The sequence below is a fragment of the Schizosaccharomyces pombe genome (genome assembly GCF_000002945.2).
Source record: "Schizosaccharomyces pombe strain 972h- genome assembly, chromosome: II".
In the NCBI taxonomy this organism is placed as follows: Eukaryota; Fungi; Ascomycota; class Schizosaccharomycetes; order Schizosaccharomycetales; family Schizosaccharomycetaceae; genus Schizosaccharomyces; species Schizosaccharomyces pombe.
In genome coordinates this window covers 3,433,469-3,460,367 of record NC_003423.3, presented here as the reverse complement: position 1 = coordinate 3,460,367, position 26,899 = coordinate 3,433,469, and the positions used below count along the sequence as shown (strand labels likewise).

At 36.4% G+C, this 26,899-nt stretch overlaps 15 protein-coding genes and 8 long non-coding RNA genes across 23 annotated transcripts; 12 read left to right on the top strand and 11 right to left on the bottom strand.

Annotated features, from left to right (window-relative positions):
* Nucleotides 1-19: 19 nt before the first annotated feature.
* SPOM_SPNCRNA.6140 lies at nucleotides 20-601 on the bottom strand. Its single transcript, NR_195490.1, has one exon. It is a non-coding gene; the product is annotated as a non-coding RNA (long non-coding RNA).
* dcd1 (deoxycytidylate deaminase) lies at nucleotides 49-3,406 on the top strand. The gene is made up of 4 exons (NM_001022361.3): nucleotides 49-453; nucleotides 646-1,134; nucleotides 1,174-1,226; nucleotides 1,264-3,406. The coding sequence occupies exons 1-4, from the start codon at nucleotides 134-136 to the stop codon at nucleotides 1,368-1,370; spliced, it is 969 nt and encodes a 322-aa protein (NP_596442.2). The 5' UTR covers nucleotides 49-133; the 3' UTR covers nucleotides 1,371-3,406.
* Nucleotides 1,456-3,203, bottom strand: hrs1 (histidine--tRNA (His) ligase Hrs1; the record flags this gene model as incomplete). Its single annotated transcript, NM_001022360.3, has 1 exon — nucleotides 1,456-3,203. One exon carries the CDS (start codon nucleotides 3,201-3,203, stop codon nucleotides 1,512-1,514), a length of 1,692 nt encoding a protein of 563 aa, NP_596441.2. The 3' UTR covers nucleotides 1,456-1,511.
* On the bottom strand, nucleotides 3,361-5,211 carry myr1 (N-myristoyltransferase 1). Its single transcript, NM_001022359.3, has 4 exons — nucleotides 4,958-5,211; nucleotides 4,763-4,887; nucleotides 3,809-4,699; nucleotides 3,361-3,765 (listed from the first exon to the last, which is right to left on the bottom strand). Exons 1-4 carry the CDS (start codon nucleotides 5,142-5,144, stop codon nucleotides 3,568-3,570), a joined length of 1,401 nt encoding a protein of 466 aa, NP_596440.1. The 5' UTR covers nucleotides 5,145-5,211; the 3' UTR covers nucleotides 3,361-3,567.
* Nucleotides 5,212-5,612: 401 nt separating this feature from the next.
* Nucleotides 5,613-6,691, bottom strand: SPOM_SPNCRNA.6139. The gene has a single exon (NR_195489.1). It is a non-coding gene; the product is annotated as a non-coding RNA (long non-coding RNA).
* Nucleotides 5,707-6,622, top strand: mug110 (the record flags this gene model as incomplete). Its single annotated transcript, NM_001022358.2, has 2 exons — nucleotides 5,707-5,907; nucleotides 5,951-6,622. The coding sequence occupies exons 1-2, from the start codon at nucleotides 5,833-5,835 to the stop codon at nucleotides 6,620-6,622; spliced, it is 747 nt and encodes a 248-aa protein (NP_596439.1). The 5' UTR covers nucleotides 5,707-5,832.
* A 160-nt stretch (nucleotides 6,692-6,851) lies between the features above and the next one.
* crs1 (cyclin Crs1) lies at nucleotides 6,852-8,045 on the top strand (the record flags this gene model as incomplete). Its single annotated transcript, NM_001022357.4, has 5 exons — nucleotides 6,852-7,249; nucleotides 7,291-7,450; nucleotides 7,491-7,546; nucleotides 7,599-7,779; nucleotides 7,828-8,045. Exons 1-5 carry the CDS (start codon nucleotides 6,962-6,964, stop codon nucleotides 8,043-8,045), a joined length of 903 nt encoding a protein of 300 aa, NP_596438.3. The 5' UTR covers nucleotides 6,852-6,961.
* ade9 (trifunctional formate-tetrahydrofolate ligase/methenyltetrahydrofolate cyclohydrolase/methylenetetrahydrofolate dehydrogenase) lies at nucleotides 7,602-11,462 on the bottom strand. Its single transcript, NM_001022356.3, has 2 exons — nucleotides 11,265-11,462; nucleotides 7,602-10,997 (listed from the first exon to the last, which is right to left on the bottom strand). The coding sequence occupies exons 1-2, from the start codon at nucleotides 11,399-11,401 to the stop codon at nucleotides 8,216-8,218; spliced, it is 2,919 nt and encodes a 972-aa protein (NP_596437.2). The 5' UTR covers nucleotides 11,402-11,462; the 3' UTR covers nucleotides 7,602-8,215.
* A 239-nt stretch (nucleotides 11,463-11,701) lies between these two features.
* SPOM_SPNCRNA.6138 lies at nucleotides 11,702-11,921 on the bottom strand. The gene has a single exon (NR_195488.1). It is a non-coding gene; the product is annotated as a non-coding RNA (long non-coding RNA).
* A 222-nt stretch (nucleotides 11,922-12,143) lies between these two features.
* mug178 (mitochondrial 37S ribosomal protein bS1m) lies at nucleotides 12,144-13,852 on the top strand. Its single transcript, NM_001022355.3, has one exon. The coding sequence runs from the start codon at nucleotides 12,478-12,480 to the stop codon at nucleotides 13,153-13,155; it is 678 nt and encodes a 225-aa protein (NP_596436.1). The 5' UTR covers nucleotides 12,144-12,477; the 3' UTR covers nucleotides 13,156-13,852.
* Nucleotides 12,316-13,872, bottom strand: SPOM_SPNCRNA.6137. Its single transcript, NR_195487.1, has one exon. It is a non-coding gene; the product is annotated as a non-coding RNA (long non-coding RNA).
* A 131-nt stretch (nucleotides 13,873-14,003) lies between these two features.
* On the top strand, nucleotides 14,004-17,143 carry apl1 (AP-2 adaptor complex subunit Apl1). The gene is made up of 6 exons (NM_001022354.3): nucleotides 14,004-14,062; nucleotides 14,109-14,317; nucleotides 14,355-14,400; nucleotides 14,454-14,699; nucleotides 14,744-14,862; nucleotides 14,907-17,143. The coding sequence occupies exons 1-6, from the start codon at nucleotides 14,036-14,038 to the stop codon at nucleotides 16,291-16,293; spliced, it is 2,034 nt and encodes a 677-aa protein (NP_596435.1). The 5' UTR covers nucleotides 14,004-14,035; the 3' UTR covers nucleotides 16,294-17,143.
* On the bottom strand, nucleotides 14,417-17,114 carry rpl1603 (60S ribosomal protein uL13). The gene is made up of 2 exons (NM_001022353.3): nucleotides 17,061-17,114; nucleotides 14,417-17,002 (listed from the first exon to the last, which is right to left on the bottom strand). The coding sequence occupies exons 1-2, from the start codon at nucleotides 17,099-17,101 to the stop codon at nucleotides 16,450-16,452; spliced, it is 594 nt and encodes a 197-aa protein (NP_596434.1). The 5' UTR covers nucleotides 17,102-17,114; the 3' UTR covers nucleotides 14,417-16,449.
* Nucleotides 17,144-17,685: 542 nt separating the features above from the next.
* On the top strand, nucleotides 17,686-18,247 carry mmf1 (mitochondrial matrix protein, YjgF family protein Mmf1, reactive intermediate imine deaminase A homolog Mmf1). Its single transcript, NM_001022352.3, has one exon. The coding sequence runs from the start codon at nucleotides 17,689-17,691 to the stop codon at nucleotides 18,175-18,177; it is 489 nt and encodes a 162-aa protein (NP_596433.1). The 5' UTR covers nucleotides 17,686-17,688; the 3' UTR covers nucleotides 18,178-18,247.
* SPOM_SPNCRNA.6136 lies at nucleotides 17,700-18,140 on the bottom strand. The gene has a single exon (NR_195486.1). It is a non-coding gene; the product is annotated as a non-coding RNA (long non-coding RNA).
* Nucleotides 18,248-18,753: 506 nt separating the features above from the next.
* Nucleotides 18,754-19,310, top strand: sbh1 (translocon beta subunit Sbh1). The gene is made up of 4 exons (NM_001022351.3): nucleotides 18,754-18,788; nucleotides 18,839-18,900; nucleotides 18,965-19,096; nucleotides 19,147-19,310. Exons 1-4 carry the CDS (start codon nucleotides 18,774-18,776, stop codon nucleotides 19,244-19,246), a joined length of 309 nt encoding a protein of 102 aa, NP_596432.1. The 5' UTR covers nucleotides 18,754-18,773; the 3' UTR covers nucleotides 19,247-19,310.
* Nucleotides 19,311-19,470: 160 nt separating this feature from the next.
* On the bottom strand, nucleotides 19,471-22,898 carry syj1 (inositol-1,4,5-trisphosphate 5-phosphatase 1). The gene has a single exon (NM_001022350.3). The coding sequence runs from the start codon at nucleotides 22,813-22,815 to the stop codon at nucleotides 19,585-19,587; it is 3,231 nt and encodes a 1,076-aa protein (NP_596431.1). The 5' UTR covers nucleotides 22,816-22,898; the 3' UTR covers nucleotides 19,471-19,584.
* SPOM_SPNCRNA.6135 lies at nucleotides 19,579-20,953 on the top strand. The gene has a single exon (NR_195485.1). It is a non-coding gene; the product is annotated as a non-coding RNA (long non-coding RNA).
* Nucleotides 21,404-21,644, top strand: SPOM_SPNCRNA.6134. Its single transcript, NR_195484.1, has one exon. It is a non-coding gene; the product is annotated as a non-coding RNA (long non-coding RNA).
* On the top strand, nucleotides 21,873-22,964 carry SPOM_SPNCRNA.6133. The gene has a single exon (NR_195483.1). It is a non-coding gene; the product is annotated as a non-coding RNA (long non-coding RNA).
* fyv4 (mitochondrial 37S ribosomal protein mS41) lies at nucleotides 22,860-26,700 on the bottom strand. The gene is made up of 2 exons (NM_001022347.3): nucleotides 26,549-26,700; nucleotides 22,860-26,498 (listed from the first exon to the last, which is right to left on the bottom strand). Exons 1-2 carry the CDS (start codon nucleotides 26,640-26,642, stop codon nucleotides 26,251-26,253), a joined length of 342 nt encoding a protein of 113 aa, NP_596428.1. The 5' UTR covers nucleotides 26,643-26,700; the 3' UTR covers nucleotides 22,860-26,250.
* On the top strand, nucleotides 23,791-25,590 carry liz1 (plasma membrane pantothenate transmembrane transporter Liz1). The gene has a single exon (NM_001355814.2). The coding sequence runs from the start codon at nucleotides 23,996-23,998 to the stop codon at nucleotides 25,538-25,540; it is 1,545 nt and encodes a 514-aa protein (NP_001342731.1). The 5' UTR covers nucleotides 23,791-23,995; the 3' UTR covers nucleotides 25,541-25,590.
* Nucleotides 25,689-26,560, top strand: SPOM_SPBC4B4.12C (uncharacterized protein). The gene has a single exon (NM_001022348.3). The coding sequence runs from the start codon at nucleotides 25,808-25,810 to the stop codon at nucleotides 26,138-26,140; it is 333 nt and encodes a 110-aa protein (NP_596429.1). The 5' UTR covers nucleotides 25,689-25,807; the 3' UTR covers nucleotides 26,141-26,560.
* Nucleotides 26,701-26,899: the final 199 nt, after the last annotated feature.

The following is a 26,899-nucleotide window of genomic DNA, read 5'->3' as shown; positions in this document are numbered from 1 at the left end:
TATTGATAGTTAGTATCATTAGGTATGTGAGTACGTTAAAACCGATCTATCTCTAACTATTTGGGGAGATAATCAAACTGAAATACGTTTCTTAAGCTTAAGTAGCTTTGTTTGATTTATTAAGCAAATAAATATGCCAACTGTTGGTCTTACAGGGCCATTATGTAGTGGAAAAGATGCCGTTGTTGAATACCTTGAGACAAAGCATGGTTTCAATGCTATTTTTCGATTACCACAACTAAACGAGGATGGAGAATATATATATAGAACTGGCGATTTAGTCCTTGGCAGCGTTGACGATCTTATTAGCTATCTCACTCCAAGATGGCGCGAAAGATTTGTAATTAATGGAATTCATAGTCCACGTTTGTTAAGTGCATTGCTCAAACGTCCGTTCTTTTTGCTTGTATATATTGATGCCCCAATTATGCTCAGGTTCAATCGCTACAAAACGTATGTAATATTGCAATGTCAACATGTTGTTGCTAACTTTAAATTCATTGTCATTATTCTTCACGCAATGTGTTCAGTGTAAGGACCTTAATATCTTGTTAGTTTCATTCATTTCATGCTCGAAATTACACGGTTACATAAGCTCCTCATGATTAACTGAATATTGCGTGAAATAATAATGATGACATATAGTTATTCTTCTCTTGCGAATACCACACTTGAAGAATTTTGTAGTATCCAAGACGCGGCTGCATTTCAATCTGATAATGCTGGAACTCGACACCGAGCATTGGCTAATTTACTTATAAATAATGATAGCAATATTAAACTTCATCTATGGGAGAAGCTTCAAAAAGCCGATCTTTTGAATCCCAATAGATTTCGCCCATCATGGGATTCGTACTTTATGGAAATGGCAAGTCTGGCTGCGAAGCGTAGCAATTGTATGAAACGTCGCGTCGGTTGCGTACTTGTGCGAGGAAATCGTGTTATTGCGACAGGCTACAATGGAACACCTAGAGGAGCCACTAACTGTAATGAAGGCGGATGTCCACGTTGCAATTCTGCTTCTTCCTGTGGAAAAGAACTTGATACCTGTCTTTGTCTTCATGCCGAAGAAAACGCTCTTTTAGAGGCTGGCCGTGAACGCGTTGGAAACAATGCAATATTATACTGTGATACGTATGTAAATATAGACATAAAGCTACTAACAGTCGAAAGATGTCCCTGTCTTACGTGTTCTGTCAAGATTACTCAGCTTGGGATTAAAGAAGGTATGTTTCAGTTCTTTAATCTTTTACTAATGCTCAGTTGTCTATCATACGTCTTACAACATGGACTCCCATACCGCTTCTCTCCTTCAAGCCGCAGGAGTTCAATTACGACAATATATTCCTCCGGAAAACAGCATTTTCTAAGTTAATAACAGAACTTACTTTTTAGATTACCGCTCTTTTTGATTGCAGAAAATACGATTTTAATATCTTTATTTAATACTTACAATATTGATGAGATAACAATCAAATAATACAATAATTATTATTGAGCTATAGGAATATTTAATCGTATTTAAGTAACTTTTTCAAAACTGATACCATTTCCTCACGTGGCACAAGCTGACCTTCATCGCTATTTTCTTTTAAACCCATTTGTTTAATACGAACAGATCCCTTTGCAAACTCATCTTGACCCAAAATTACAGCAAAAGGTACGTCGAATTTATCGGCGGCGTCAAATTGTTGACGTGGTTTGGGTTTCACTTTGTAAAGAAATTCTGCTTTAATGCCATTTGCCCAAAGGTCTTTACAAACAGACATACGCTCTTTCAAAAAGCCGGTCCATTCTTTTCCACCTCCAAATGCCATAACGAAAACATCAACATCATTTGCACGGATATCCTCATCAGGAATTTTTGATCTAAGAATTGAAAAAATCCTCTCTAAACCAAGGCTAATGCCAACACAAGGGATTTTGGCGTTTTTCTTTGCAGCAAACATTCCAACTAAATTGTCATAACGTCCACCAGCAGCAATCGAACCAACGCCAATAGAGTCATCATTGGAACGATCTGCTTCAGGATCAGCAGATTTTTTCTTTTCCGCCGAACTCTTAATCTTTGGAGCAGAAGCCTCTGTTACTGCTTCGTAAATGATACCAGTATAATAATCGAGACCACGCGCTAGAGACATATCAAATGAAAACCTATCTAACACTCCAAAAGCTTCCAAATAATCAAATAAAAGACGCATGTCGTTAAATGCAGCAACAGCCGAGCTATTGCTTGATAGTAAACTATCGGCTTCAAGCTTATCTAAAAGAGAGCGGTCGCCTTTTAATAACACATACTCCTTAATTTTATCTGCCACCTCCTCTTTAAGTCCTTTTTCAACCACCATTTCACGTCTGACATCTTCCCAAGGGAGTTTATCTAGCTTGTCCACAGCACTGGAAATGGTACGAATTTTGTCATCCGGTACACCACAAACAGTAAAAATGCCATCCAAAATTTTTCGATGATTAAGCTTGATAGTATAATTTCCAACTTCTAATGCATCTAATGCTTCCACTAAAACCTTTAAAGCTTCAGAATCGGGAATCATAGGATCGTAGTTGCCAGCGATATCAAAATCGCATTGATAAAATTCACGCATACGGCCTTTTGTCATAGCTGGCTGATCTCTTCGATAAACCTTTGCAATATGGAATCGCTTAATACTCGTAACTTTGGGATTCATAGCTAACCAACGAGCAAATGGAACAGTCAAGTCGTATCTCAAAGAACAAAGCTCTCCACCTTGATCTTTCAAATCGTAAATTAGCTTGCTGTCTTCTCCATATTTTCCGGAAAGAATTTCTTTCAATTCGAACACTGGCGTATCGAGTGTTACACCACCATGACGCTTGAATATCTCTGTGACAGTTGAAAAAATGTGCTCACGTAAAACAACATCTTTGTCACACCAATCTTTAGTACCCTTCGGAGTTTTCAGTGTAAAAGATGTGTCTTTTTTCTTTCCTGATACTTCCGAACCCCCAAGTTTGAGGTTTTTCAGTTGAAGTAATTTAGCAACTTCTTTATCAATGTCCTCTTTAGAGGCGCCTTGACTTTTCAAAGATCGAACAAGATTTCCTTGTGAAGTTATTCTTTCATTTATATCTACTAGAGAATCAGCCATAGTTCTCAAGAAACGCCAATTTAAGAGGCTAGACGAAAATTTGGTGGTGAATAGGTTTTTGGTAAAAACAAACATGCACTAACTGAAAATGCAAATCTCAGTATTACATCCATTTAAATACATTTTACGGTGATTGAAGGACTAATGAAACCATTTGTCATGTTGATTAAATAACCAAGAAAAAAATATAGAACCTTGGATAATGAAACATTGAAAATTTTTTGGATTTTATGTTATGCAAACCAAGTGGGATAATTTCATTTGAAAATAAAAACTAGTTATTATATATTTTTTATAAATTTAAAAACCTAATATTTGTGAAATGACAAGTTCTATAAGTAAAAATTTAATATCAAAAAACCTTTTAAAATATGGACTTTTTTAAAATAGTAAAAACACTCAAAAAAATCAAAAATAATGTATTTTAATATTTTAGGATTTAAATCATTACAAAACCCATTCCACTAGGCCTCGAATAATCAACACTTTTAGAAGCATCGATTCCTCCAGGAATTTTTGGACAGTTATAATTATAGATGTAATAGTTCAAAAAACCGTCTCCTTCTCCAAATTTTAGGTCCTTCAAGAATAGATTGTTATCCAAAACCGTAACAGCATTGAATACATCAAAGTGGAACTGTTTTGAATTATTAGCAAGTAATAAAACCATATAAACTTACCTTTTTAGCCAATATAAGAGCATCATTAACTATCAATTTACAACGTTCAACGAATGCCAACTGTGATTCAGAAGATAAGTCTTTTGGACAAGAATCAGAGGCATAGTAGTACAAGTATGCAGCTTGAATATCTTTGTATTTTGGGTTTCCTATTACAGTTGAGGGTAAAGAGTAAAACGAAAAAAAATCGGTAATTTTCTTGGACTCTGGATTCTCCACAACGTAACTCCAAACAACAGGGCCACTTGAAACCTTGTCAGTGTACAAAAACCAATGTCGCACTTCCTCTTCCGAAAATAAGTGGGCAAGTTCGAAACGTTCCATGTATTGAGATAACAGCGACTGAACGGCAGGTACATCTTTCAACTCCATCGGACGTAAACCCGGGGTCTGAGTATTTGGAGGTAAATGATATTTTGCAGTCTCCTTTTTCTCCGTTGACCCCAAGGGAAAAGGTGCGAATCCTATATCGTACAGTTTCTTCCAGTTTAAACTACGATGCATATAACGAGACAAACTCACGGGACTGGGTAATAATACACCGGCTGTATAAACAGCTTGCCAAACATTCTCAAGATGACATCTACGTGTGACTTCTTTAATTAATAAAGGAGTAAGGCGCTTGCTTCTAAGTTTTTTATGTATGCACAAGAAGTTCACTTCAGCACATTTCTTAATAATTTTGTCACGAACCCTAATACTTAAAGGAACAGCAGAAATGAAAGCTACCAACTTACGAGAGGACTTTACTCGTACTCCGACGTGCCATTCTTTTACATATCCAGGGGGCATAAGGGCCCACCTGAGAAACTCTGAGATGTATGCAAACCGAAGCATCGCCGTAGCATCCTCGACATAATTCTCAGTTAAGAGTTCATGAACCTCAGATAACTATAGAAATGTCAGCAAGTTTTGCTTCTTAATACGTAGCAGAAAACATCAAACTACACTAACCTCATTGTCGTTTGTTACATCAATAGTTGCCCACTCAAACTCTTTTAGCAAACGATAAGGTTCTCTAGGAACCTGGTTTATATCGGTATTGGGATCTATTGGGCCTTCTTGAGTACATTCATCATCTATTATGGTAAGCATTAATATGTATAAAAGAATCTCAGAGTATATTTCAACAAACCAGGATAGGCATACCAAACTTAGGAACTGGCTGGGTTTTCCAAAATTTGAAATCTTCGTAAGTCTTTGGGGGAGCTGCAGCTTCTTCTTTTTCTATCAAAGATCTCAACGCCAATCGGTCTAGCAGTTCACGAATTCCTCCTTCAGAAAATGAGCTGTCTTGCTGTGAATTTTTTGTATTTTTATTATTTTCGTTGTCCATCGTAAATAATCCAAAAATATTAAAAATAAAGCAAAGTTGGCCGTAAAGTCAAGTTTGGTTCTAGCTTGGATATTTCCAGATGGACTAGGTCTACTAACGACAAAACGTCGGCTGCATAATAGAAGCGTTTCTCGCCAATGAACCTTCAAAATTTAATTTTACTACTTAATAAAGAGGAATAAAATAAAAAAAATAACTATACGTGAGAAACGCTTCAGCATATTGTTGTCTCCTTAGCGAACCAAATTTGATGATAAAAAAAATTAGTTAAAGTCCTTTATTAATTTTATCTTTAAGGGGAGATGGATTACTTAATGAGTAGCAGACGTTTGCGCTTGAAGCTGCTGCATTAATAGAAAACTCAAAATACAAATCATTACATAAGATTCCATGATCGTTTAAAAAATGAACAATAGATGAAATAGTAAACCTATTTATTTTGTCTCCATATTTTTATACTCGATAAAATGTATGAGTTGAACTTGGCACTTTTTTCGAGCGTTTGTTTGTTTACATGATCTTGGTATTTGCATTATTCGCATGAAGTCGAATCTCATCCTTTAACCATTTGTAACTGGAGTGGGATCCGAAGGAAAATCAATCTTTCTCTCTTTTTTTTGGAGCTTTGCTTGTTATTTCATTAACAAGTTTATGCTAAGCTTGGCTGAGTGCTTTGAATTAGGATCAAATGGTTGAATCGTCTGATGAAAATGATCAAGCTTCTAGCTTTGCTAGCACAGAAGACCTAAAAGAACTACGGTTTGTAAGTTAATTAAATTGTTGAAATTTAAAGGTTAACATTTTAGGTATTTTGGTTTTCTGTTTTAATCCCTATTTTCTTTATTGCCTTGATCATTATAAAAAGATATCATAGTTGTACTTACCAAAAGAACAGACTGCTAAGATCCATTTTCTGCTGCATGTCTATTGATGATGAGGAAGAGTTGGAAACAGATATGTACGATCTTCCAATAGTCGAGCCTTCTATCACTTTACCAAAATATTCTGCGAGCCTTCAAGAAAATGAACGGCTAGTTGGAATTGAAGGTGAGAGAGAAGGAATTGATGTTGTCTTGAATTTTTCTAAAGCTGGCGAAGGCGGTGTAAATCCATATCCATCCTTTGATACGCCTAACGCCAGAATACTTCAGCTTCGTCAGTTGGCGAAACTTAAAAAGCATGGACCTCGCATATCTTATCATGGAATAGGTATTGGTCGATGCAATGGGAATCGTGTCTTACCGCCATATCCAGAACCTGCTTTACTTCCTGAAGCTCCCAATACTCGTGAAGCATCTAACAACACTTACTTATACGGGTTTTCTAACAACTTTATAAATATCTCTCGAACTCTTAATCTTCGTTATCCTTCTGCCTCAGCGAGCATCTCAGATTCATTACCTCCACCCTATCAAGTGTTGTCTGTTCCATCCGTTACATCTACACATGCTTTTTCTAACAATGCAAATCAAACCTGAGTATCTCCTTACTTCACCGGTTCAGGAATGCCATAGTTATTATTTATGCTAGCAGTGTTTTCTCTTCTCTGGAATTTATAGCAATTCTAATACTAATTATTGTTATACTTCTATTTCATGTTTATATAAGTATATGCTATAAGCATTTATATGGCATTAGACTGTTTAATTCTACTATGCATGATTGATATCCAAAAGCATTTTCGCGTAAACGTACCAAAATGACCTTAACCACAACACATACCCAGATACGGCTAGACTTAGAAAATCACTATTGAATTTCTTAATTCAAACAAACATCCTTATTCTAATAATCATTTAAATTATAAAATTTATGAAATGCTTACATCTAAACACGAATTTAGCTTATTCTTAAACACTCCCGCTATTAACAGCAAATCCGAGAAAGAGGTTATTTCTGAAGGGCCGTTAACAACTTCTAATGAAATAGATGTTACATTTTCTGAGTCTTTCTCTAGTCATTTAATAAATCTTAGACGCGTCCCATCCGTTAATTCGATCATTGAGCAAGAGAAGAAAGGACTCACAAAAATATCCCCTTCTATTCTGAATCAAAACATTGCTTATAAGGAAAAGCGTCAGCAACTTTTTTCTGTACTTTATGAAGTGCGTCAGCATTGCTATTTTTCGAGATTCTAACGAAACAGGAAACTGTCGGCTACGTATCTATGGACACGTTGTGCATTGCAATTTCTCTGTTGGATCGTTGTTTCACCGTTAAACCAACTATTCCAACTACCAGTTTTAAAATTTATGCTATCGGCTGTCTGTTCATTGCATTTAAACTTACAAGTGACTACTCAGTTGGTATGTTCGCGATAAAAACTGTTATTAATTTCTTTTGTAGCGAAGAAGTCTTTTTGCGAGAATTTGGCTCCAAGTTTGTCTACAAAAAACTTAGAGGTTTGTAGTGATTTACAGCTCGTTGAAACATGTTTCTTTAACAAATTAATAGAAATACGAGAAAATTGTTCTTGCTTTATTAAACTTCGATATATATGTCATTTCTCTTCCTTCTGTTGAGTCTTTTTTAACACCGTTGATCTTCCAACATGTATTCTTTAAATCCTTGCCTTCTGAAAGCTGTGATCAAATGATGGTTGAATGGCAGTATTTACTGGTTGAGGTAATGAAGGGTTAGTAGATTGATAATATATTAATGGATAGCACGCTAATCTGAACAGATTGTCAATTTATCGAATATAGGCCGACGGAAATTTTATGCGCTTCGTTCTGGGTCTTGCTTGAAATTATTTGGCCTTCTGCGTTTGATTTCAAACCTTTTCAACATTTGTGTTCTTTGCCCACAAATGGTTCTGCAGATGAAACTTATATTAAACACTCAAATCGGTTTCACGATTTGATTATATCTATCCAGCGTATAGCGGATATGTTAGCATAAAGCTTCAAACCCATCTATTAACCCAAATTCTAATGAACTTAATTATTAAAACTAAGCTATTTAATCAAAACTCTAAACCCTTTTTAATAACGCCCATAAACCTAATTAACTAAAACAATAATAAATTACCAATGAATAGCCAACATTTTCTTTATTTCCTCTTAGTAGATTTATGACAGCCCAACAATTTCTCCATTTTCACATATATCAATGTTTAAATAGGCAGGCGCAGTCGGTAAACCAGGAATTGTTTGGATTTCAGCAGCTAGCGGATAAATGAAGCCAGCGCCAGCATTCAAACGCATATCTCTAATAGGAACTGTAAAATTTTTTGGAACATTGCGAAATTCGGGATTATGCGAAAGAGAATATTGGGTTTTCGCCATGCAAATTGGTAAGTTACCGAACCCTTGTTTGATAAACGTATTTATTCGTTCCTTAGCTAGAGAACTAAATTCAACACCGTTTGCTCCATACATTTCTTTTGCAATCACATTTACTTTATCTTCAATTGAAGTCTCGCTATCATACAAAAGCCTAAACTTCGAATTGGATGACTGATCACAAGCCGTCATTACGGACTTGGCCAATTCAATAGCTCCTTTGCCGCCTTGGGCCCAATGATCCGAAGGTACAGCATCCACAGCTCCAGCTTGTAGCGCTGCCTCGCGTATTATTTCATGCTCCTTAGAACTATCAGTCTTATAACTGTTGATGGCGACAACAACAGGAATATTGAATTTATGACAATTTTGAATGTGTTTTACCATGTTGGAACATCCATTCTTTACAAGGTCTAGATTTTCAACAAGATATTCCTCAGGAATTGGGGCACCAGGTTTTAACTTGGGACCGCCTCCATGTAACTTAAGCGCTTTAACAGTGGTAACCAAAACAACGGTGTTAGGTACAAGTTTTGAGTATCTACATTTGATGTTAAAGAATTTTTCCATTCCCATGTCAGACGCAAATCCTGCTTCGGTAACGACATAGCCGGCATCTTCGGGTCTGTCAAAGCTTTCTGTACCAGCCAATTTTAAAGCAATTTTATCAGCGATAATAGAAGACGCGCCAATGCTAATGTTTGCAAAAGGTCCTGCGTGAACAAACGCTGGTGTTCCTTCCAAAGTTTGCATCAAGTTAGGTTTGATAGCGTCTTTAAGCAAAACGGTCAATGCTCCAGAAACTCCAAGGTCGCCAGCAGTAATAGCATTTCCGTATTTGTCGTTGGCTATAACCATACGGGATAAACGAGAATGCATGTCGTTTAAATCACATGAAAGAGCCAGAATTGACATGCATTCACTGGCCACAGAGATATCGAAAGAAGTTTTACGGACATGTCCCTTTTCAGTTGATGCTTTTCCAACCTCAATAGAACGGAGGAATCGATCATTGACGTCCAATACTCTGTTGCATTCGATGGTGTCAGGATCTACGTTTAGCCGCACAAACTCTTTCAGTAATTCCGGTGATGCGTTATTAACATCTTCTGGATCCATGTTATGAGATGCGCAAATACGATTCCACCTACCGATCAATCCTCGTGGAATGACTCTTCGCCCGTTTTTAACAGGGATCAAACGTTTTATAAGGGCAGCATCAGATTGTGTGTTTTCATGAAACATCCTAGTTTCAAGAGCCGCGACTAAAAGATTATTTGCTGCGGTAACAGCGTGTATATCTCCAGTCATATGAAGGTTAAAGTCATCCATAGGAATAAATTGTGCGTAGCCTCCACCAGCGGCGCCTCCTTTAACACCAAATGTCGGCCCTTGGGACGGCTGACGGACACAAGCAATTCCAAGCTTACCCAAATGGCCCATAGCTTGAACCAAACCAGCAACAACTGTACTTTTACCTTCGCCAAAAGGTGTAGGAGTAATACCACTTACAACAACATAGTTCCCATCTTTTCGGTGCTTTAAACGTTCATAAACAGCAAGATTTACTTTTGCCTTATAGTTCCCATAATTTTCTAACTCTGTGTCATAGATACCCATCTCCTTAGCAAGATTGCTAATTAATTTAGGTTCTTGGGAATTAGCAATTTCGATATCAGAAGGAACAGGCTTCTTTAACTCTAAAGGATTTAAGTCAATTTTTCGATAAATGTTTTCTGTTCTAGCTATCTTGGCAGCGTTTACAATATTTTCCATTAGCATAGCAACAGTCATCGGTCCGACGCCTCCAGGGACAGGAGTAATGCTGCTAGCAACTTTGGATGCAGATTCGAAATGCACATCGCCAACCAAAACGCGTTTTCCATTTCTTTGAACAGCGTTTATGCCAACATCTACCACAACAGATCCTGGTTTCAACCATTCACCACGAACAAATTCGGGTTTGCCTAATGCTGCTATAACCAAATCAGCATTAGAAATGTGCTGAATTAAATCTTTAGTTTTAGAATGACAGACAGTTACTGTAGCATTGTCCTTTCTCAACAAGTAGCTAATTGGATTTCCGACAATGTCACTTCTTCCCAGAACTACAGCGTTCAATCCAGCGACTGAAATCTTGTTATCTTTTAATAACTCCATAATACCTTTCGGGGTACAGGGATAATGAATGGGGGTAGCATCATTCTTTGCCAATAAACCAATGTTAAATGCACCAAATCCATCAACGTCTTTCGGCGGAGTGATAGATTCAGTAACTGTACGCTCATTGAGATGCTTGGGAAGAGGAAGTTGGACAAGGACACCGTGAACCGTATGATCGTCATTCAATTTTTTTAATTCATGAAGCAAGGCAGGCATTTGGATTGTTTCAGGAAACGGGCAGTATTTAAAATCAATACCAACTAATCGTGCCGCCTTTTCTTTCATTCGAACGTACACGTTAGAATCCTCACGTTTTCCAACCTGTACAATGGCAAGCGCCGGCTTAAAGTTTCGATCCTTAGCTTTCAAGGCCTGCACTTCTTCAGCAACAGAACGTTGTAATTTTCTAATTAGTCGCTACATTAGTAACCTCAAAGAGAAATAAAAATATAAAGTTTTAAGAGCAAAAAAATCTGATGAAACCTCAAACGTGCTGCAATGCCCAATACAATTTTTTAACTTCTAAGTATCGACAAAAAAATTGAAGAATATACGGAATTAAGCAATGTACGCAAATCAATTTTCAAACCACCAAAATTTTATCGTCAAAGACAAACACAGAAATGCACGCTCATCTGCATAGAGAAAATTTAGAATATAAACTTTATCTTACCTTGCCAATAATTTTCCATTTAGGATATTCGCAGAACTTGAAGTACCATACGACTGAAAAAGCCATTTCGATGGCCGTAAGCTGTTGCTTTCTAGAAAATAGTTTCGTAATTGATTAAACGAAACCATTACGTTCATAGAAAGACACCCAGAAGTGGTAGGGTAGTAAGGGAACCTGCCTGTCCTCTGGTGGTGTGTTAAAGCAAAATTTTTATTGGTAGTCAGGTAATCTATGTTGAATAATACGCTTACAGTAGAATATGAACCGAAACATTTTAATAGCGATTGTATTAAAGCAATGTATTCATTCTCGTATAATTTATTCTTCAAGCTCGAATAGTGACTGGAACAATTGCATTATTGCAAATCATAATGTATTGAACAAGTAATAATATACCTAAGCCTTTGAGATAGCTAATAAGCACACAAATAGTCAAAGAAAAAGTTTAAAAATCTGTTACATGATATACAGAATCTCAAGATCAAATATAATAGACAAATATAAACAACAAACGATCTGACAAGCAACTCATTAATTATCAGTAAATAAACTTAGACTAGAAAAATCATATAGTTTAGTTTAGTAGAGATAAACTCATTAATGAACAAGGAAGAACACACAAATTTACCGAAAGTTAACCTTTATAAGTTTCACTTTTCTTATGATAGCCATACCTTTAGTATTACTAATTTATAATTATAAAAAAAATTCCCGTTAAATTTAATAAGTACAAGCTAAAATCGTACTCAGTCATGGTTTACTCGAGTGTAAACAATTAAAGCACTCTGTTTCTCTATCCAACAGTGTGCGAGTCAAGTAACATTGCTACTTGAGGAGAGTGAACGTTTACTACACAACATGCCGACATGACCTCCTAACGAAAGCGATTCTATAACTTCAAACTAGCTATTGTAACATTGGCCATAATTTTGTATATTAATAGAGAGAATTTCATCTCGTATATACTTTTCATGAGTGTGCACACTTGATGTAAAACACTTCGCAAGCTGGATTGCACGACAAAAGTATATAAATAGCTGGCATCAAAAAATTACAGTCGTATTCGTGTGTTTTCTGAGTGATTGCTATTGATATTGACAATATTGACTCATTAGAAGTACCCACTTTCGTTCAGCAGTTACTTTTCGGTGGTGGTTTACATTGGGCAGAATTTGGATGTTTCTGACAAAGTATATCTTTAATCAAAATTATAATGAAGTTTCCTGATTTGTTGAGATGCTCCCGAGCAGTTAGTTTAGCAAGACCAGACTTGCCGAGGAACTCCCCTGATGTCTATGATACGAAGATTCCCATCCTACAAGCAATTACTGCGAAGAAATGCCAAAGATTTCGCGGCGATTGGGGAGCTAAGAGGAAGTTACCGATCCTAAAAAACCGTCATATTTCCATACAAAAGTTTGACACATTCGAGCATCAGTGTGCCTTCATCAGCAGTGACAGATTCGTACGCACCTTGAAACGAATTTACGACCTTAAGCTCCCTGTTCCGCTTAATGATTATGAACAAATTTCCCCTTACCTTTTACAGAAATACAACACTTTCTCAAGCTCAAATCCTAAATCCAGACCTACACTTCCACCAGGTATATTATACGCCAAATTGAAACTTTTAGATTCTTTTTCTGATTCTGAAAAGAAGCGCCTAAGTTTAGTATCCTTTATTCAAACTAAAAAAGTCCCGTTACCATTTACTTACGGAAAATTTGCACCCGACTCTAAAGAATGTTTATTTGGTGTCTCAGGAGTTATAGCTGCTACTTCTCTCAAAGGAATTACTTCAACAAAAAATCGATACGTAATTCGATCTCTTAATGTCGATGAAACCGGTAAAACCATTCCAAATATCACACGAGAAAATAGGAGTATTTAATACCATAATACAAGTTGACATTGACAATAAAAAACAGTAAAACGATTATTTCTCCCGTGAGTCACTTCGGTTTTCTTAAAACAATAGCTTTTCTTTCAAGGAATTGTTTCTTAATATTGTTTTCGTCTGTTGATAATCGTCTATTATGAAGATCCATCCATATTTAACATTTATTTCATCTGCTTACGATCCTGAGTTTTTGAGTTAGGGAAATTAATTGCACGGACTACTTTCTCCTTGAGCTATCATGATATGCCTTTAAGATCATTAAATATTTTTAACCGTTATTTTGCATTGTAGTGAACCGCTTTTTTCTCCCTCTTTTTGTTCATGGAGAGATTCTATACACCTATTACTTTTTCTAGGAAATAATATTGTCAACAAGCTTGTTTATTATTCCCACCATTCTTGTTTAAAAAAGATTGAATTTTTATTGTTTGTTTTTTGAGTGATTTTAACTTATTTTGGTTCTTGTAATTTTCGTTATGGCCGTATCGCATTACTGGAAACCTACGATGTTCCTAAGGGTGTCCGTTTATATTGAACTCTGTTTGGTTTATATTATGTACGCACGTGCTAAAAAATTTGCATAAATAAATTAATAAGCTTATATCAATCAACGCTTCCCGACAGTGTATTAAATTGTAAATCCGATAAACTTTGTAAACGTCTTTTGAATTTGCTTCTTAATTACCCAGTTACTCTAGTACCTACTAAGAGATAAAATCGTGTTTTATTAGCAATCATTATTTTTCTTTTCTTCGTACAATCTTTTATTCAAGCATTTTACTGTAACTCGTTATTTTGCTTTGTACAATAACACTCAGTATTATACCACAATACATTTTGAATGTTAACACGTACATAGCATGTTGTTATAATGTCGAGTAGTTCAAGTCATTTTTCGGTAATTTAACTTTCATAAAATTCGGAATTACTAACTTAAACAAAAGTCTACCGCTGCTGATTTGCTAGCAGTCTTCAGCTCAGATAATAAGGACAAATCTGCAAACAAACGAATTTCTGCTTTAAAGAAAGCAATTGCAGGCATATCTTATGGATATGATATGAGTTCACTGTTTCCATCGGTGATATCTTCTATGGAATCTAATAATCTAGAATTAAAAAAACTATGCTATTTGTACTTGAAAATTTACGCGAGGTTTGTAAAAGTTTCTTTATTTTTTACTAATTGACAGCGTGAAACCCACAGAGGCGAAGAGAGCTGTTAAACTTATTTTGAATGTAATTTTCTAATTTGTACATCTCTTATGATGATGGATGTTAACCTCTTTTAGGACATTTATTCTTCCAACCCTATGATTAGGTCCTTAGCTTTAAGAACATTGACATCGGTAAACATCAAAAACTTTTGGGTTGCTGCTATGGATCCAATTGTAAGGTTATTAGATGATACAGATCCTTACGTTCGAAAAACTGCAGCCATTGGGATTGCAAAATTGTACTCCTATGATAAAAAAATGGTGGAGTCATCAGGATTAATCGATCATTTGAAAGAAATGCTTAGTGATGAATCTTCGGTTGTAAGTTATACGATTCTATTACCTTACTAATTTTTTTATATCAGGTTGTTGCCAACTCTTTAGCCGCTTTAATGAATATCGTAAATTCATCTACTGGATTTAAACTCACATTCAGTAGGGAAATATCTAATAAACTTGTTAAGAGCCTCACTGATTGTTCGGAGTATGTTTTTAACCTCGCTGTATAAATTTATACTAATAATTCAGGTGGCTGCAAGTTGCCATTTTGGATGCTTTAATTTTTTATGTTCCCCAAAAGCCTGGCGAGGCCGAAAGCTTCGCTGAACGTATTAGTCCTTGGTTACAACACGGCAATGCAGCTGTGTGCATGGGGGCTGTAAAGGTTATTCTTTATTTAACTAATTACATGAAAGATGACAATCGAGTTAAAGAATACTTTATGAAGACCCAACCTCCTCTTGTCACATTGCTAGCTAGAAAATCATCTGCAACACAATATGTAATTCTGAGGAACATTCAGATAATATTGGAACAATGCCCAGAAATGTTTGCAAATGATATACATTTTTTTTACTGTAACTTTGATGACCCAATTTACGTTAAGCTTGAAAAATTGGATATCCTAACCAAAATTGCTGATATTCACAACTTAGATCAAATTCTTCCTGAGTTCGTCGAGTACGCCTCGGAGATTGACGTCGAACTTGTTCGAAAATCAGTGAAATGTATTGGTTACCTTGCCATAAAAATTGAGGAACGAAAAAATGACTGCATAGATAGCTTAATTGAATTGATGAATACGAAAGTCACCTATGTGATTCAAGAAGCAGTTATTGTCATTAGAGATATTCTTAGAAAATACCCAGGAAGCTACAAATCATTGGTTCCGATTCTTTACGAAAATTTGGATTCCCTTGATGAACCTGATGCAAAGTCTGCGGTAATTTGGATACTTGGCCAATATGCCGAAGAAATTGAAGATTCTATAACGCTATTGAATGATTATCTAAAGGGTTTTTTTGATGAACCCTTGGAGATTCAACTCACTTTGCTTACTGCGGTGATTAAAGTATTCTTAAAAAAACCAACTGCTGCAGCCGATATGGTTACCAATGTCCTCCAGTGGTGCACTGATGAAGTTAATGACCCCGATTTGCGCGACAGAGGTATAATATACTCCCGAATGTTGTCAGCCAATCCTGAATTAGCAAAAAAAGTCATACTTGCTAACATGCCTCCAGTGAATGTTGGAACTGGAATGTACGATCCCGATACCACGGAGCAACTAATGCTGAATATTTCCACACTTTCATCTATATATCATAAGCCCCCTAATCGTTTCGTAAAAGGGGCTCAAGTTGCATATTGTGAGCCTAGTCCAGTGTTACGATTGCGTACTCGTGACTCTAATCCTAGTAATACGGATTCACGAGAGTCTAATCATAAGAAATACAATCATTTTCATCAGAAATCACAAACTAGAAGGGTAATGGAACAATACGATCGTAATTCTTGGAATCCTTCTCCATTTTCAGATGAATCCAATTCAAATACATTCTCGGGCAAGTTTGATAGTGCAGATCAAGAAAACCTAGGTATGCCAATGACTCCTGAAACACATTTAATGGATTAAACTATATTTTTTAGTTTATCATAGCATTTTGTCGATGATGAACGTTGGAAAAACTTTTCTATTTTCATTAACTCTTTTAAATTATTACAATACGGTTGGATACATCTCTGTCATCACTTTCCAATTATAAAATATCTAGCAGATCACATGGTGTAATTAATATCCAAAAACAGCGAGCTTTTCGTTAACAGAAGATTTGGTTTTAGCAACATTAATATGTTTCTGGTTAGCCGACTTGGCCTGATAAAATGCAGCGCTTTTAATTTTTCTTCTTTCTTCGAGCTTGGAAACGATGTTTTTGTACTTCCATCCTACTTCGGAAGAAAGGCGACCAATAGTGCAATATTTTCGAGAAGGCTTCAAGCGCAAGACGCGTAGCGCAGCCGGAACAACTAAGCGTTTTTGCTTATCAAAGGGTGGAGGGATACCCTCCAATGCCTGTAAATTTTTCAGAGCGATATTTCCACGAGTCGTCTTGTGCGGTAGCATGCCACGAACTGCTTTGGTGAAAATACGGGATGGCGCACGAAAATGAAAAGCGCCTCTGCTAGGATTGTAACGACAGGCCTTACGAAGATAGGCAAGATACTTTAGTTTGTTACGAAAAAAATGTCCTGAGATATTTAGTTCTTCACATCGGACAACGACCACTTTTTGACCTGCTAGAAGTTGCTTAGCTACCGTTGAGGCTAAACGACCCATTAAATGGCTAAATACGCGTTAGTATTTCCATAGAATTTTTATGATAAACTATCAATTGTTAATACCCTTTGGCATCGATTATTACAAGCTTTTGAAATTCAGACATAATATTTGTTTTCGATTTATGAACATGTAATTGAATATACACTTTTGTTTTGTTTATCAAACGTGACTGTTTTTCTGACGTTTAAGTATTTCTGAACTTTCGGTTATTAGTAGTTAAAAAGCAATTTAATGTGGGGTACTTTAATGTAAACATTCAACCCGAGGTTCTGCAGGCTGCATGTCCGGTTATTGTTTAAAATGCGTAATAAAATACTAACATGAATTCAAGCGTTTAGGGTTTTACCATTCTGCCAAAGAGTCTATCTATATAAAAAAAATGGGAATACGATTTAGCCTAACATTGTCAAGCACTTTTTTATTAAATAAATATTGTTCATTCTAAATAGGAGAAGCTGAGCATTATTAAGAGATGGCAGCACAGTATCAATAGTTTATAATTATCATTGATCCCTAACACTTTCAAATTTAGGAACCAATCTAGATAATGAAAGCGAACGTTGTCGCCTTAAATTTTTAGCGATATCATCCGACTATCTTGATAACGAAGATACGTGGAGATGTACGGAGGAAGACGTATGGAAAGTATATATATCACAGCATATCCCCGAATTTTGAATCTTCTTCAGTATGCTTAGAGCTTTAGGAAGTAGACTTTTGGTTGCTTCTCGTCCTGCTGCTTATCGTTCTTTCCAACAGTCTTTACGTCCTGTTCCCCGGTTTTTCATCCATAAAATGAGCACCAAAACCCCAATCAACAGTCCCAAACTTTCCAGTGCTGGTCCTTACAACCAAGCTATTAAGGCTAATGGTGTAATCTATTGCTCTGGCCAAATCCCTGTCGCTAATGGCAAAGTCATTGAGGGCACTGTTGGTGATCAAACTCGCCAGTGCTTGTTGAATCTTCAAGAGGTATTGACAGAAGCTGGTAGTAGCTTGAATAAAATCGTTAAGGTCAACATTTTCTTAGCTGATATGGATGATTTTGCTGCTGTTAACAAAGTCTACACTGAAGTCCTTCCGGATCCTAAGCCTGCACGCTCCTGTGTCGCTGTTAAGACCGTTCCTCTAAGCACTCAAGGTGTTAAGATTGAGATTGAATGCATCGCTCTTGAATAACTTGCTTAAGATAAGCGTTCTTGTTGGATGCTTAGTCTTGTCTAGATACAAATGAGATTTTTTCCTACTATTTTTGTTTAGTTGTTTAAGTAACGTTTTGATATTGCTTAGAATTTCTAGTTTTTGGTTATCACTTAATAATTGCATAATCCACGTTCAATTTGACACGAAACTTGATACATATGGTAGTAAAGTTCCTTTCGTCTCTGCTTCAGAATGTTCAAAGTTCTTGAATTACCATTATCCAAATCTTAGCGGTTTTAGCTAATATATGATCAAATACAATTACAGTTATTGACATTTCTCAGTGATCGAGACAGATTTCAAATTTATTATTTCCTGTATTTAACTGGTATCTACTAACTTTAACCTGGAACTAGTCAAGGATATCCAGAACCATTGCTAATGCCTCAAAACGTGTTCATCTGACTTTATAAAATCTATTTTCTTTTAAACTGACATATAAATGTAAATAGCGTTAAGCACTACAAATGCGCTATTCGCAATACGGTATACTAAGTTCGTTGTTAGGGTAAATTGTACGGCGATTGAACATTGTCGTTTGAACCATTCATTAACAACACCCATCAGCCAGAATGTCATCCACAAAAGTAAGTGAATGCTAGATTAATTATGACCTAAAGAATTCACTAACTAGTAGGCCTCTGGCAGTGTTAAGAATAGTGCTGCATCTGCTCCTGGAGGTCCCAAGTCTCAAATCAGGTTCGTGAAAAATGTTAATTTGCTTACTGTAAGATGTCATGCTAACTTTTTGTGTGATGTTTAGGAGACGTGCTGCTGTTGAAAAGAACACAAAAGAAAGTAACTCTGGTCCTGCTGGAGCTCGTGCTGCTGGCGCTCCTGGTTCAACCCCTACCTTATTGAAATTATACACTGATGAGGCTAGTGGATTTAAAGTGTAAGCCGTTAAACTCAATCATTATTAAGGTTTTTCTAACGTTAATTAAGTGACCCCGTTGTAGTGATGGTATTAAGCGTTGGTTTCATTGCCAGTGTGTTCTTGTTGCATATCGTTGCCAGAATCCTTAAGAAATTTGCTTCAGAGTAATTTACAGTTTCTAAAAATTTAACGTTTCACTTGGAAGAACTTCAAATACCATCTTTTACCTGTGAATTTTATGATTAGCTGACTGAATTGAGCTATCTATACATTTACGGCATTAGTAACATAGGTTGACGCCCATAAGCAGTAGTTCTTTTAAATATTTGTAAAGAATTTCTAATAATGTACATGGTGTATGTTTCATGGCATCGTATTGCCCTTTTAAGTAATCTGGAGCAATGGCGGTGTTTATATATTGCAATGATAAATGTTTTTAAAAATGGCAGAAAAGTATTTGCACCTAAAATTAAAGCCGTCCAAGTATATTACGAGAATTTTAAAGATTACACAAGCGGTTTCCAAGAAATACTGCTTTCTTCAGGTGAAGAAGCAAGTAAATCACCGCTTCGTTGAGAAGCAGAAGACTTGCGAGGAGGAGGAGTGGGAGGAACATTAACGGGTGTCAAGTTGGGTGCCGGTACACCAGAAGAGGAAGAACCAGACCGAGGTGGAAGCAATGGTTTTACCCTTGGAGCAACCAAATGATCTGGTTTAGTTGGCTTGTTGGGTTTAATGGGAATAATTGAGGTTGAGCTGCGTTGAGAACTAACACTGCTTCTGGCCAACGAAGAAGGTGCCGGGCTTAATGCGGGGATACTGTCTATTAATGACGATTTCTTATCAAATGATTGTTTTGTGTTGGATATCCAGTCGGGCTCTGCGGTAGGCTCAAAGGGATTGATAGGACGCGACGGATTTAACCTATATTCTGGGCCTGGAGGAGCAGCTATTGACTTCGCAGGGAGACCATCATCAAACCACCACTTACTACGTTCACTACTTGGTTGCTTAATTTTGTCAACTCCATTGGCAGGAAGATGGGGAATTAAATTAGGTTTACCCGCAACAGACCCAGCAATATCAATCAGAGTATAAGAAGTCTGACTAGCATCTCTAACTTCCTGCTTTCTCTGATTATAAAGCTCTTCAAACAGTATTTTTTTCTTCTCTCTATCAACTTTAACAATGTTTGCTTCATATGTGGCATAAATGGGTCTATGATCGGAGTAGTACAAAGGTACAGATTGATAACTATGGGGAACTAATTCTCCACGATATAAAATACGATCGGTCCAGGCAGGAACTCTATGCTTATCCGAGGTATCATATATGTCTGTTCCTATGTCAAATTTGTACGTAGGAGGAAAGGTAATCGGTAACTCTGAAAAAAACGGAAAGACTTTTCCGGTAAGCATCTGCTTATTTAATTGATCGTATTCAAAAAGGTAACTTAACTTCCCTTGCGCGATACAAGGTACGACTTCTTCATATGTCAATGAAATACGATAATTAAAGTCACCAAACCATACCACATAATCGTGATTGAATATGGAACGACCACGCCTAAATCTTAATCCACTAGCAATAGTTCGATAGTCATGATCTCTTTCATCGTAATTTGTGTAACCCGCTGCTAAATGAGAAGTAATAAAACAAAGACCGGTATCTTCGTAATCAAATCGGATGGCAACAGCACCTTTGTTTCCGGAAACTCCACCAAGACCAGTTTTCTTAACCGTTCCTTCCACGTTCTTGATACTGGGCAAACATGACTCCTTACAAAATATCATTAGTGCTGTACCAACCAGTTGTCCAGAACGTAATTGAACATATCCAGGTCCAGATGTACATTTACCGTTTAATAAGCGTTTGACACATGACTCCCATTCACGACGTTTGGCTGGGTCAGCACTTATTACTTGCTGCGGAGTTAATTGCACTATTTCTTGAAATCCAACCACATAGATGTCTGCCAAAGGTGTGTTTTCGGGAAATAACCAGTTTTCTAACTTTGTAGTAGCAGAACATCCATTCAAGTTATAACTAGCAACAAAAATTTTGACATTCTTATGTTCAGAAAATTCGTTTTCTCTTTTTCTCAGCTCATGGTTAACATACTCATGAATTGGATCATACAAAATAACAGGATGTTGGTCAATTAATCTGCCAAGAAGCAAATCAATTGTTTCTTGTCGCCCCTTATCTTGAAAGTTATTGATATACATTCTGCCGACGCTTTTAGAGAGATCATTAAGTGCACCCGCTATACTTAACTTTCCCTTTCTAGTGAAACTAGATTTAAGTGCTCCTGTTCCGGTGTAAATGCGAGCTAAGGCATCACCATTATTTGCCCAAATCGTTGAATGAACTTGCCAAAAATCATAACCAGCATTTTGCCGAGTATATATCATAACTTGTTCTAAAAACACTCTTGAAACAAGATTCTGAATAACATTTGTTCGGTCTAAGCAATCCAAACAATTGGTGCGAAAAACACCATCTTGTACCACAATGGATTGTCCTTCGTTGTTCTCAAAATAAAACCCGAAAGTTTCTGCATCGCTATAAATCATTGGGCGTATTTTATTGGCATCTTCAAAGGATCTAATTTGAGAATGATAGTCAAACTCCGTTAAATGTATTAAATCTTTTTCCGGAGAAAGTTGAATATGCTGTCTCAGACGCTCAGATAAACTGCGTTCTCCCGAACCTGTCCCTAAAAGATTGATTATGTGCACTGGTCCGTATTCTTCAATAAGACTGGTAAAGTGTTTTTCAAAAGCAGCTCGAGTTGCTTCTAAAGAGCGAGTTATATCAATTTTTTGACCAAACATTTGAACACCTTCTTGTTCCCAAAAAATTGGAATACTGCCACGGACCTGACAATAGCTTACACAGTATTTAGAGGAATCGAGGATTGTCTCCGTCTCAACAAAGTTAGCAACGTTTCCATCATCATCTACGCCACGTGACAAGAATCGGGTACCAGCGCGAAGCGAAGACAGTCTAGATATTAAAGAAAGCCGAATAGTCTGAATTCCTAACTTAAATTGTTCGGTGCTCGCAAAACCTCTGATGGCACATGTAAAGAAGCGACATCCATCCAATGCACTCTTTTCATCCCCATTCAAATGGGAGCGAAATTTGATCAACTGTCTAAGCATAAATTCGTTCCACATAAATTGAGTATGCATGCTATCATATTGAGGCTCCGTCATTGTTTGAGACGTACGAAGTTGCAGTCGGGTAGTAATGTCAAAATCGAGAGAAAAGTAAAATGATCCATTTGTTAATAGCTTTCTGAGACTACTGAATGGTTCAGCGGCATACTTGTAAGAATCATAGCCTTGGGTATCGGTATCGTAACCATCCGGAATATCAGGCGAGTAATTTTCTTGTCGAATGTGATCCCAGTTTGAACGATTAACACTGTAAAAGCAGACCTCCATGATACGAAAAACTCTTTCTTTATCTCGCACACGTGCTACCTCACTAGCTCCACTAATCACGCACAAAAAATTGGACCCTTCTAATTCAATCAGACCTAGAGTACCATAAATTCGATGACTGGAGATTTTTCGAAATCCTTCTAACGGCTTTTCTGACAATGCCGTAAATTCTGCAACACATACTGATAAAGAGTTTTTGTTCTGAGGAACCGAATGAAACATAAGAGCATGGTCCTTATTGACTAAGGCCAAGGATCTTGGCTTTTCCCTCAGCAGACATTGCATCTTAAGATTCACAAATGTGAACTATAAATAATAAAATTCGTTCTGTAATGAACGATGCAAGTCTTTACCAACGATGTTTGTCCGAACAAGTTATAAATCTTGGGATACGAAGTTGGGTGGTGTTGGGTGACAAAAACGTTCGTTACTTAAACATTATAGAAGCGCTTCTGTAAATTAGAATAAGTAAACGGCTTATTTTAATTTACTATGTTAAAATGTATTCCAAAAAATTTTGGTTCTAATATATGGAAGTTTCTGGTCAATTTTTAAAGTGCATTTGCTTTACAAAACTCGTAACCCTTGTAAACATATTTCATTGATTATGGGTAGAAAACCATTGAAACAAGAAAATCATAAGAGAAGCGATCTTGCTAAAACGTAACGTAACAGGATTTCAAGGCACTTCCATAAGATTGGTACTGTCAAAAAATGTATTATAATTCACTTTCGTTCATCAACAGTGCCATTGTTAATTTCAAAAACACCAAGTTGCACAAGAATACAGCGGTTACTCCAACGTATTAAAAATAAAAGTCAAACAGATACAGTATTCGGCAGAAAAAACCCCCATCTTAAGAGCTAAGATTATTTGAGCTCTCCGAAGATGTTCGCTGACGCTGAATAGCTTCAACTATGGCAATTTTTTACATTTCAAATGTGTTGGTTACTGTAATAGTATGTTTAATCTCGCAAATAGTGGTTATTGTATTGTAGCCACTTGAACCGAATGCTTATTAATTGAAAGGTTAGATGTTTTTTGCAATACAGTTAATTTCCACAAATAGAGCAGCAAAGTATAGTACTCATTGTGGCTACGTCGAGAATAAGTATCCAACTTGCTAGCCAATTCCGAGTAATCAGCGCACATCTAAAAATTAAGATTGGGTTTCCGGCATTGATATTGTCACTTTTTAGAAGGCTCGATCGATACTTATAATCTTGATTTTTCAGAAAAATTAAAGAAAAAATTTTCCTGGCTGGAGCATATTGATATTCCAACAGTCTGCAATTCGATTTTGACTCGAAGTGTTTGTTCCTTGCTTAGGTCCCTGGCTTTACTTTAATATAGGCACTTTTCATGAGAATCCATTGAAATTGTACGTTTTCTAAAGCCATAAAAATTTAAGTTAGGTCTCCTCTGTAAATTGTCGTGAATATTTCATAAGTGAGACAAGTCGTAATGGCGTTACTAAATAGGTTGGCAAAAACCTTTTCCCCTTATTATGGATTAAACAAAGTTGAACAAAAGCTTTTAATAAAAATAGATTGGTTCATACTTTCTTACTGTTGCGTTTCATATTTTATTAATTACTTGGATAGATCATCAATAAACAATGCATACCTTAGTGGTATGCAAGAGGATTTGAAAATGCATGGTAATGAATTGCAAGATATAAACGTTGTTTTTACATGTGGATACATTATAGGACAATTGCCAGGTTCTTATGCATTACAGAGAGTACCAGCAAGACTTTGGTTTTCGGTTATGAATATTTTATGGGGACTTATGACGATTTTTTCATTTGCGGTACATTCCGTTCGAGCATTGATGATTTTACGCTTTTTCATGGCGGTTGCGGAGGCATCTACATTTGCTGGTACGCATTATATATTGGGCGCATGGTACAAAGAAAGTGAACTATGCAAACGTGCCGGAATTTTTTCAGCCTCTGGTTTAGTCGGCACAATGTTTGCTGGGTATTTGCAAACAGCAGTTCATTCATCATTAAATGGTAAAGGTGGTTTATCTGGTTGGCGTTGGCTTTTTATAATTGATGGCATTTTGACGATTCCTCTTTCATTATATGGGCTCTTTCTGTTTCCTGACGTTCCAGAAACAACCAAGGCTCCTTATTTTACAGAACAAGAAAAAGAATTAAGTTTCAAAAGGCTACCCGCTCGCCCCAAGAAGAAGCCATTAACGCTAAAAGCGATAAAGGATATTGTACGTTCATGGCGAATTTACGGTTTGTGCATCCTTTGGATTTTTAGCGGAGAAACACAAGCTATAGCTGTCAATGTATTGATGGGTCAGTGGATGAAATGGAGCAACAAATTTTCTGTTGCCCAAATAAATAATTACCCAACTGTGATTACAGCTGTTGGCGTAGTATCAACGTTAGGTGCTAGTGTTATTTCTGATAAATTAGCTGGAAACCCAAGATGGCCTTTTGGACTTTTTCTGTGCGTAATTACTACTGTTTCTGCTACAATACTTCTAGCATGGAACGTGCCAGATGGCGCAAAATTCTTTGCTTATTTCGCTTCTGGTTGTACATATGCTGGACAAGCAGTTTGGTTTTCTTGGGCAAATGACATTTGCCGGGATAATGATCAGGAAAGAGGAGTTGTTGTGTTTTTGATGAATATGTGTCAGAATATCTGGCATATTTGGTGGGCACCTATAATGTATCCCAATACTGATACGCCTCGATTTATAAAAGGATTAATTGGTTTGCTGGTGGTAGGAGGAATAGTCTTTGTTAGCTCTTGTATTGTTAGTTACATGCAAATCCGCGATAAAAGAATTAAACGATCCATCCAGGATGCAAAAGATTTCGATGATGTATTCACTGAGCATGAAAGTTTAGAGTTAAAAAAAATAGGCAAAAATGATGAGGAATCACTCAACACAACTAATGCGGTCAAAGAAATTAGTTCTCCAGGGCTTGTGATAACGCGACAGCGAATTTCCATGCCAAAAGAAACGAATGCCCAAGATTAGTACTAGAAGATTAATGACATAGTATAAATATTCCTTATGCCTTTAAGTACACATTTAGAGTAAATTTGCTGTTCATATTGATATCAACCTAACATAAAAATTTACCACAGTTGGCTCATCTAATTGACCAAGCCCTTTGACGCAAACGCAAACGAATACCTTTGCACACATACTCAAAAAGAATCTGCTAACAAACGATTTAAGGTGCAGCTGAAGTTAAAAATTTATAACCATTAAATAGAAATACCAACTATACGTATAGTTTGGATGGTATCCGGCAATGATCAACAAGTTATTGAGTATACATCAGTCCTAAAGGAATTTAGCGATGGTGTAGACTTAATGGAGCTAAAAGAAAATTTTTTATATATTAGGACTAGAGAAAAAATTGAAGCTAAATTAATCTGGGCAGGAGAGTGGGAATGGAAGCCCGTGAACGAAACAAATGAAAATAACTTGGAAAGAGGGAGACAATACCCTAGCGCCAATTCCGCACTAATGGAAAATTCTCCAGAATTTGCTAAATGGTTTCATGGACAATTGTTTAATCGGCTTTGCGTTCTAGGCTCCACATCTTCGTCGAGAAAAGACATGCTTTGAACAGTGTTGGCTATTTTAAGCAAATTTTAGATTAATTCGAACTCAAGCAAAAACTCAACTACAAAAAGAAGAAAGAATGTCTCAAAAGAATATAATATTCCATATACTTATTATTTACGTTTGCGTCGCTCACCTCCATTCTTTTTAACCATAACTGGATATGGCTTAACTATAAACCCTTCTTTAAATCGGTTTCTTTGGCTTGCAATGTATTTCCTTGTACGTACATCAATACCTTCCTTTTTCATAGTTTTTGTACTTTTCCTAAATAGACCATCCCAAGACTCGAATTTTCCGTTCACTTTTTCTGCAGTATCTCTTCCAATTCTTTTAAAGAAATCATTTGTATTAGAAATCCCTGAATCTTGTTAGGAATTTAAATTGCACTAATGTTTTGAAATCTCATACCTGATCTTGGACTAGGAACAGTAGAGGCATACCGGCAGTTAGAAAAAGGAAATATAAAATTTCTTATAATGAAAATCCTCTTCAAGATCAACATATTTACCAGTATTGTTTTAAAAATATTTGGTTGTTTAAATAAGTTGTGTACAGTTTCTGGAACGTATGCGAAAGTCTCACAAACGTACTAGCGACTCATAGTGCGACCATGTCAAGCTTAGTGCCTGCAATTATTAGCTATATAAATCCTTGCTTTTAATTCTTTTATGAGATTTACTGCATGCAAACTTTCAAGTCCCTTGAATATCTCAAACTTCTACTTCCGAAAAGTCATTACGTGTCTATTAACTAATCAAT

Bases quoted from the DNA above. Each gene is read 5' to 3' on its own strand.
- dcd1 (NM_001022361.3), top strand. From the start codon at position 134: ATGCCAACTGTTGGTCTTACAGGGCCATTATGTAGTGGAAAAGATGCC. The intron at 1,135-1,173 runs GTATGTAAATAT...AACAGTCGAAAG, and splicing joins GCAATATTATACTGTGATAC to ATGTCCCTGTCTTACGTGTT. The intron at 1,227-1,263 runs GTATGTTTCAGT...ACTAATGCTCAG, and splicing joins TCAGCTTGGGATTAAAGAAG to TTGTCTATCATACGTCTTAC.
- myr1 (NM_001022359.3), bottom strand. From the start codon at position 5,144: ATGGACAACGAAAATAATAAAAATACAAAAAATTCACAGCAAGACAGC. The intron at 4,888-4,957 runs GTATGCCTATCC...TTACCATAATAG, and splicing joins CCAGCCAGTTCCTAAGTTTG to ATGATGAATGTACTCAAGAA. The intron at 4,700-4,762 runs GTTAGTGTAGTT...ACATTTCTATAG, and splicing joins ATGTAACAAACGACAATGAG to TTATCTGAGGTTCATGAACT.
- ade9 (NM_001022356.3), bottom strand. From the start codon at position 11,401: ATGAACGTAATGGTTTCGTTTAATCAATTACGAAACTATTTTCTAGAA. The intron at 10,998-11,264 runs GTAAGATAAAGT...GCGACTAATTAG, and splicing joins AATGGAAAATTATTGGCAAG to AAAATTACAACGTTCTGTTG.
- mug178 (NM_001022355.3), top strand. From the start codon at position 12,478: ATGAAGTTTCCTGATTTGTTGAGATGCTCCCGAGCAGTTAGTTTAGCA.
- apl1 (NM_001022354.3), top strand. From the start codon at position 14,036: ATGTCGAGTAGTTCAAGTCATTTTTCG. The intron at 14,401-14,453 runs GTAATTTTCTAA...AACCTCTTTTAG, and splicing joins CTGTTAAACTTATTTTGAAT to GACATTTATTCTTCCAACCC. The intron at 14,863-14,906 runs GTATGTTTTTAA...CTAATAATTCAG, and splicing joins AGCCTCACTGATTGTTCGGA to GTGGCTGCAAGTTGCCATTT.
- rpl1603 (NM_001022353.3), bottom strand. From the start codon at position 17,101: ATGTCTGAATTTCAAAAGCTTGTAATAATCGATGCCAAAGG. The intron at 17,003-17,060 runs GTATTAACAATT...ACGCGTATTTAG, and splicing joins GTAATAATCGATGCCAAAGG to CCATTTAATGGGTCGTTTAG.
- mmf1 (NM_001022352.3), top strand. From the start codon at position 17,689: ATGCTTAGAGCTTTAGGAAGTAGACTTTTGGTTGCTTCTCGTCCTGCT.
- sbh1 (NM_001022351.3), top strand. The intron at 18,901-18,964 runs GTTCGTGAAAAA...TGTGATGTTTAG, and splicing joins GGTCCCAAGTCTCAAATCAG to GAGACGTGCTGCTGTTGAAA. The intron at 19,097-19,146 runs GTAAGCCGTTAA...ACGTTAATTAAG, and splicing joins GAGGCTAGTGGATTTAAAGT to TGACCCCGTTGTAGTGATGG.
- syj1 (NM_001022350.3), bottom strand. From the start codon at position 22,815: ATGCAATGTCTGCTGAGGGAAAAGCCAAGATCCTTGGCCTTAGTCAAT.
- liz1 (NM_001355814.2), top strand. From the start codon at position 23,996: ATGGCGTTACTAAATAGGTTGGCAAAAACCTTTTCCCCTTATTATGGA.
- SPOM_SPBC4B4.12C (NM_001022348.3), top strand. From the start codon at position 25,808: ATGGTATCCGGCAATGATCAACAAGTTATTGAGTATACATCAGTCCTA.
- fyv4 (NM_001022347.3), bottom strand. From the start codon at position 26,642: ATGTTGATCTTGAAGAGGATTTTCATTATAAGAAATTTTATATTTCCT. The intron at 26,499-26,548 runs GTATGAGATTTC...AACAAGATTCAG, and splicing joins TGTTCCTAGTCCAAGATCAG to GGATTTCTAATACAAATGAT.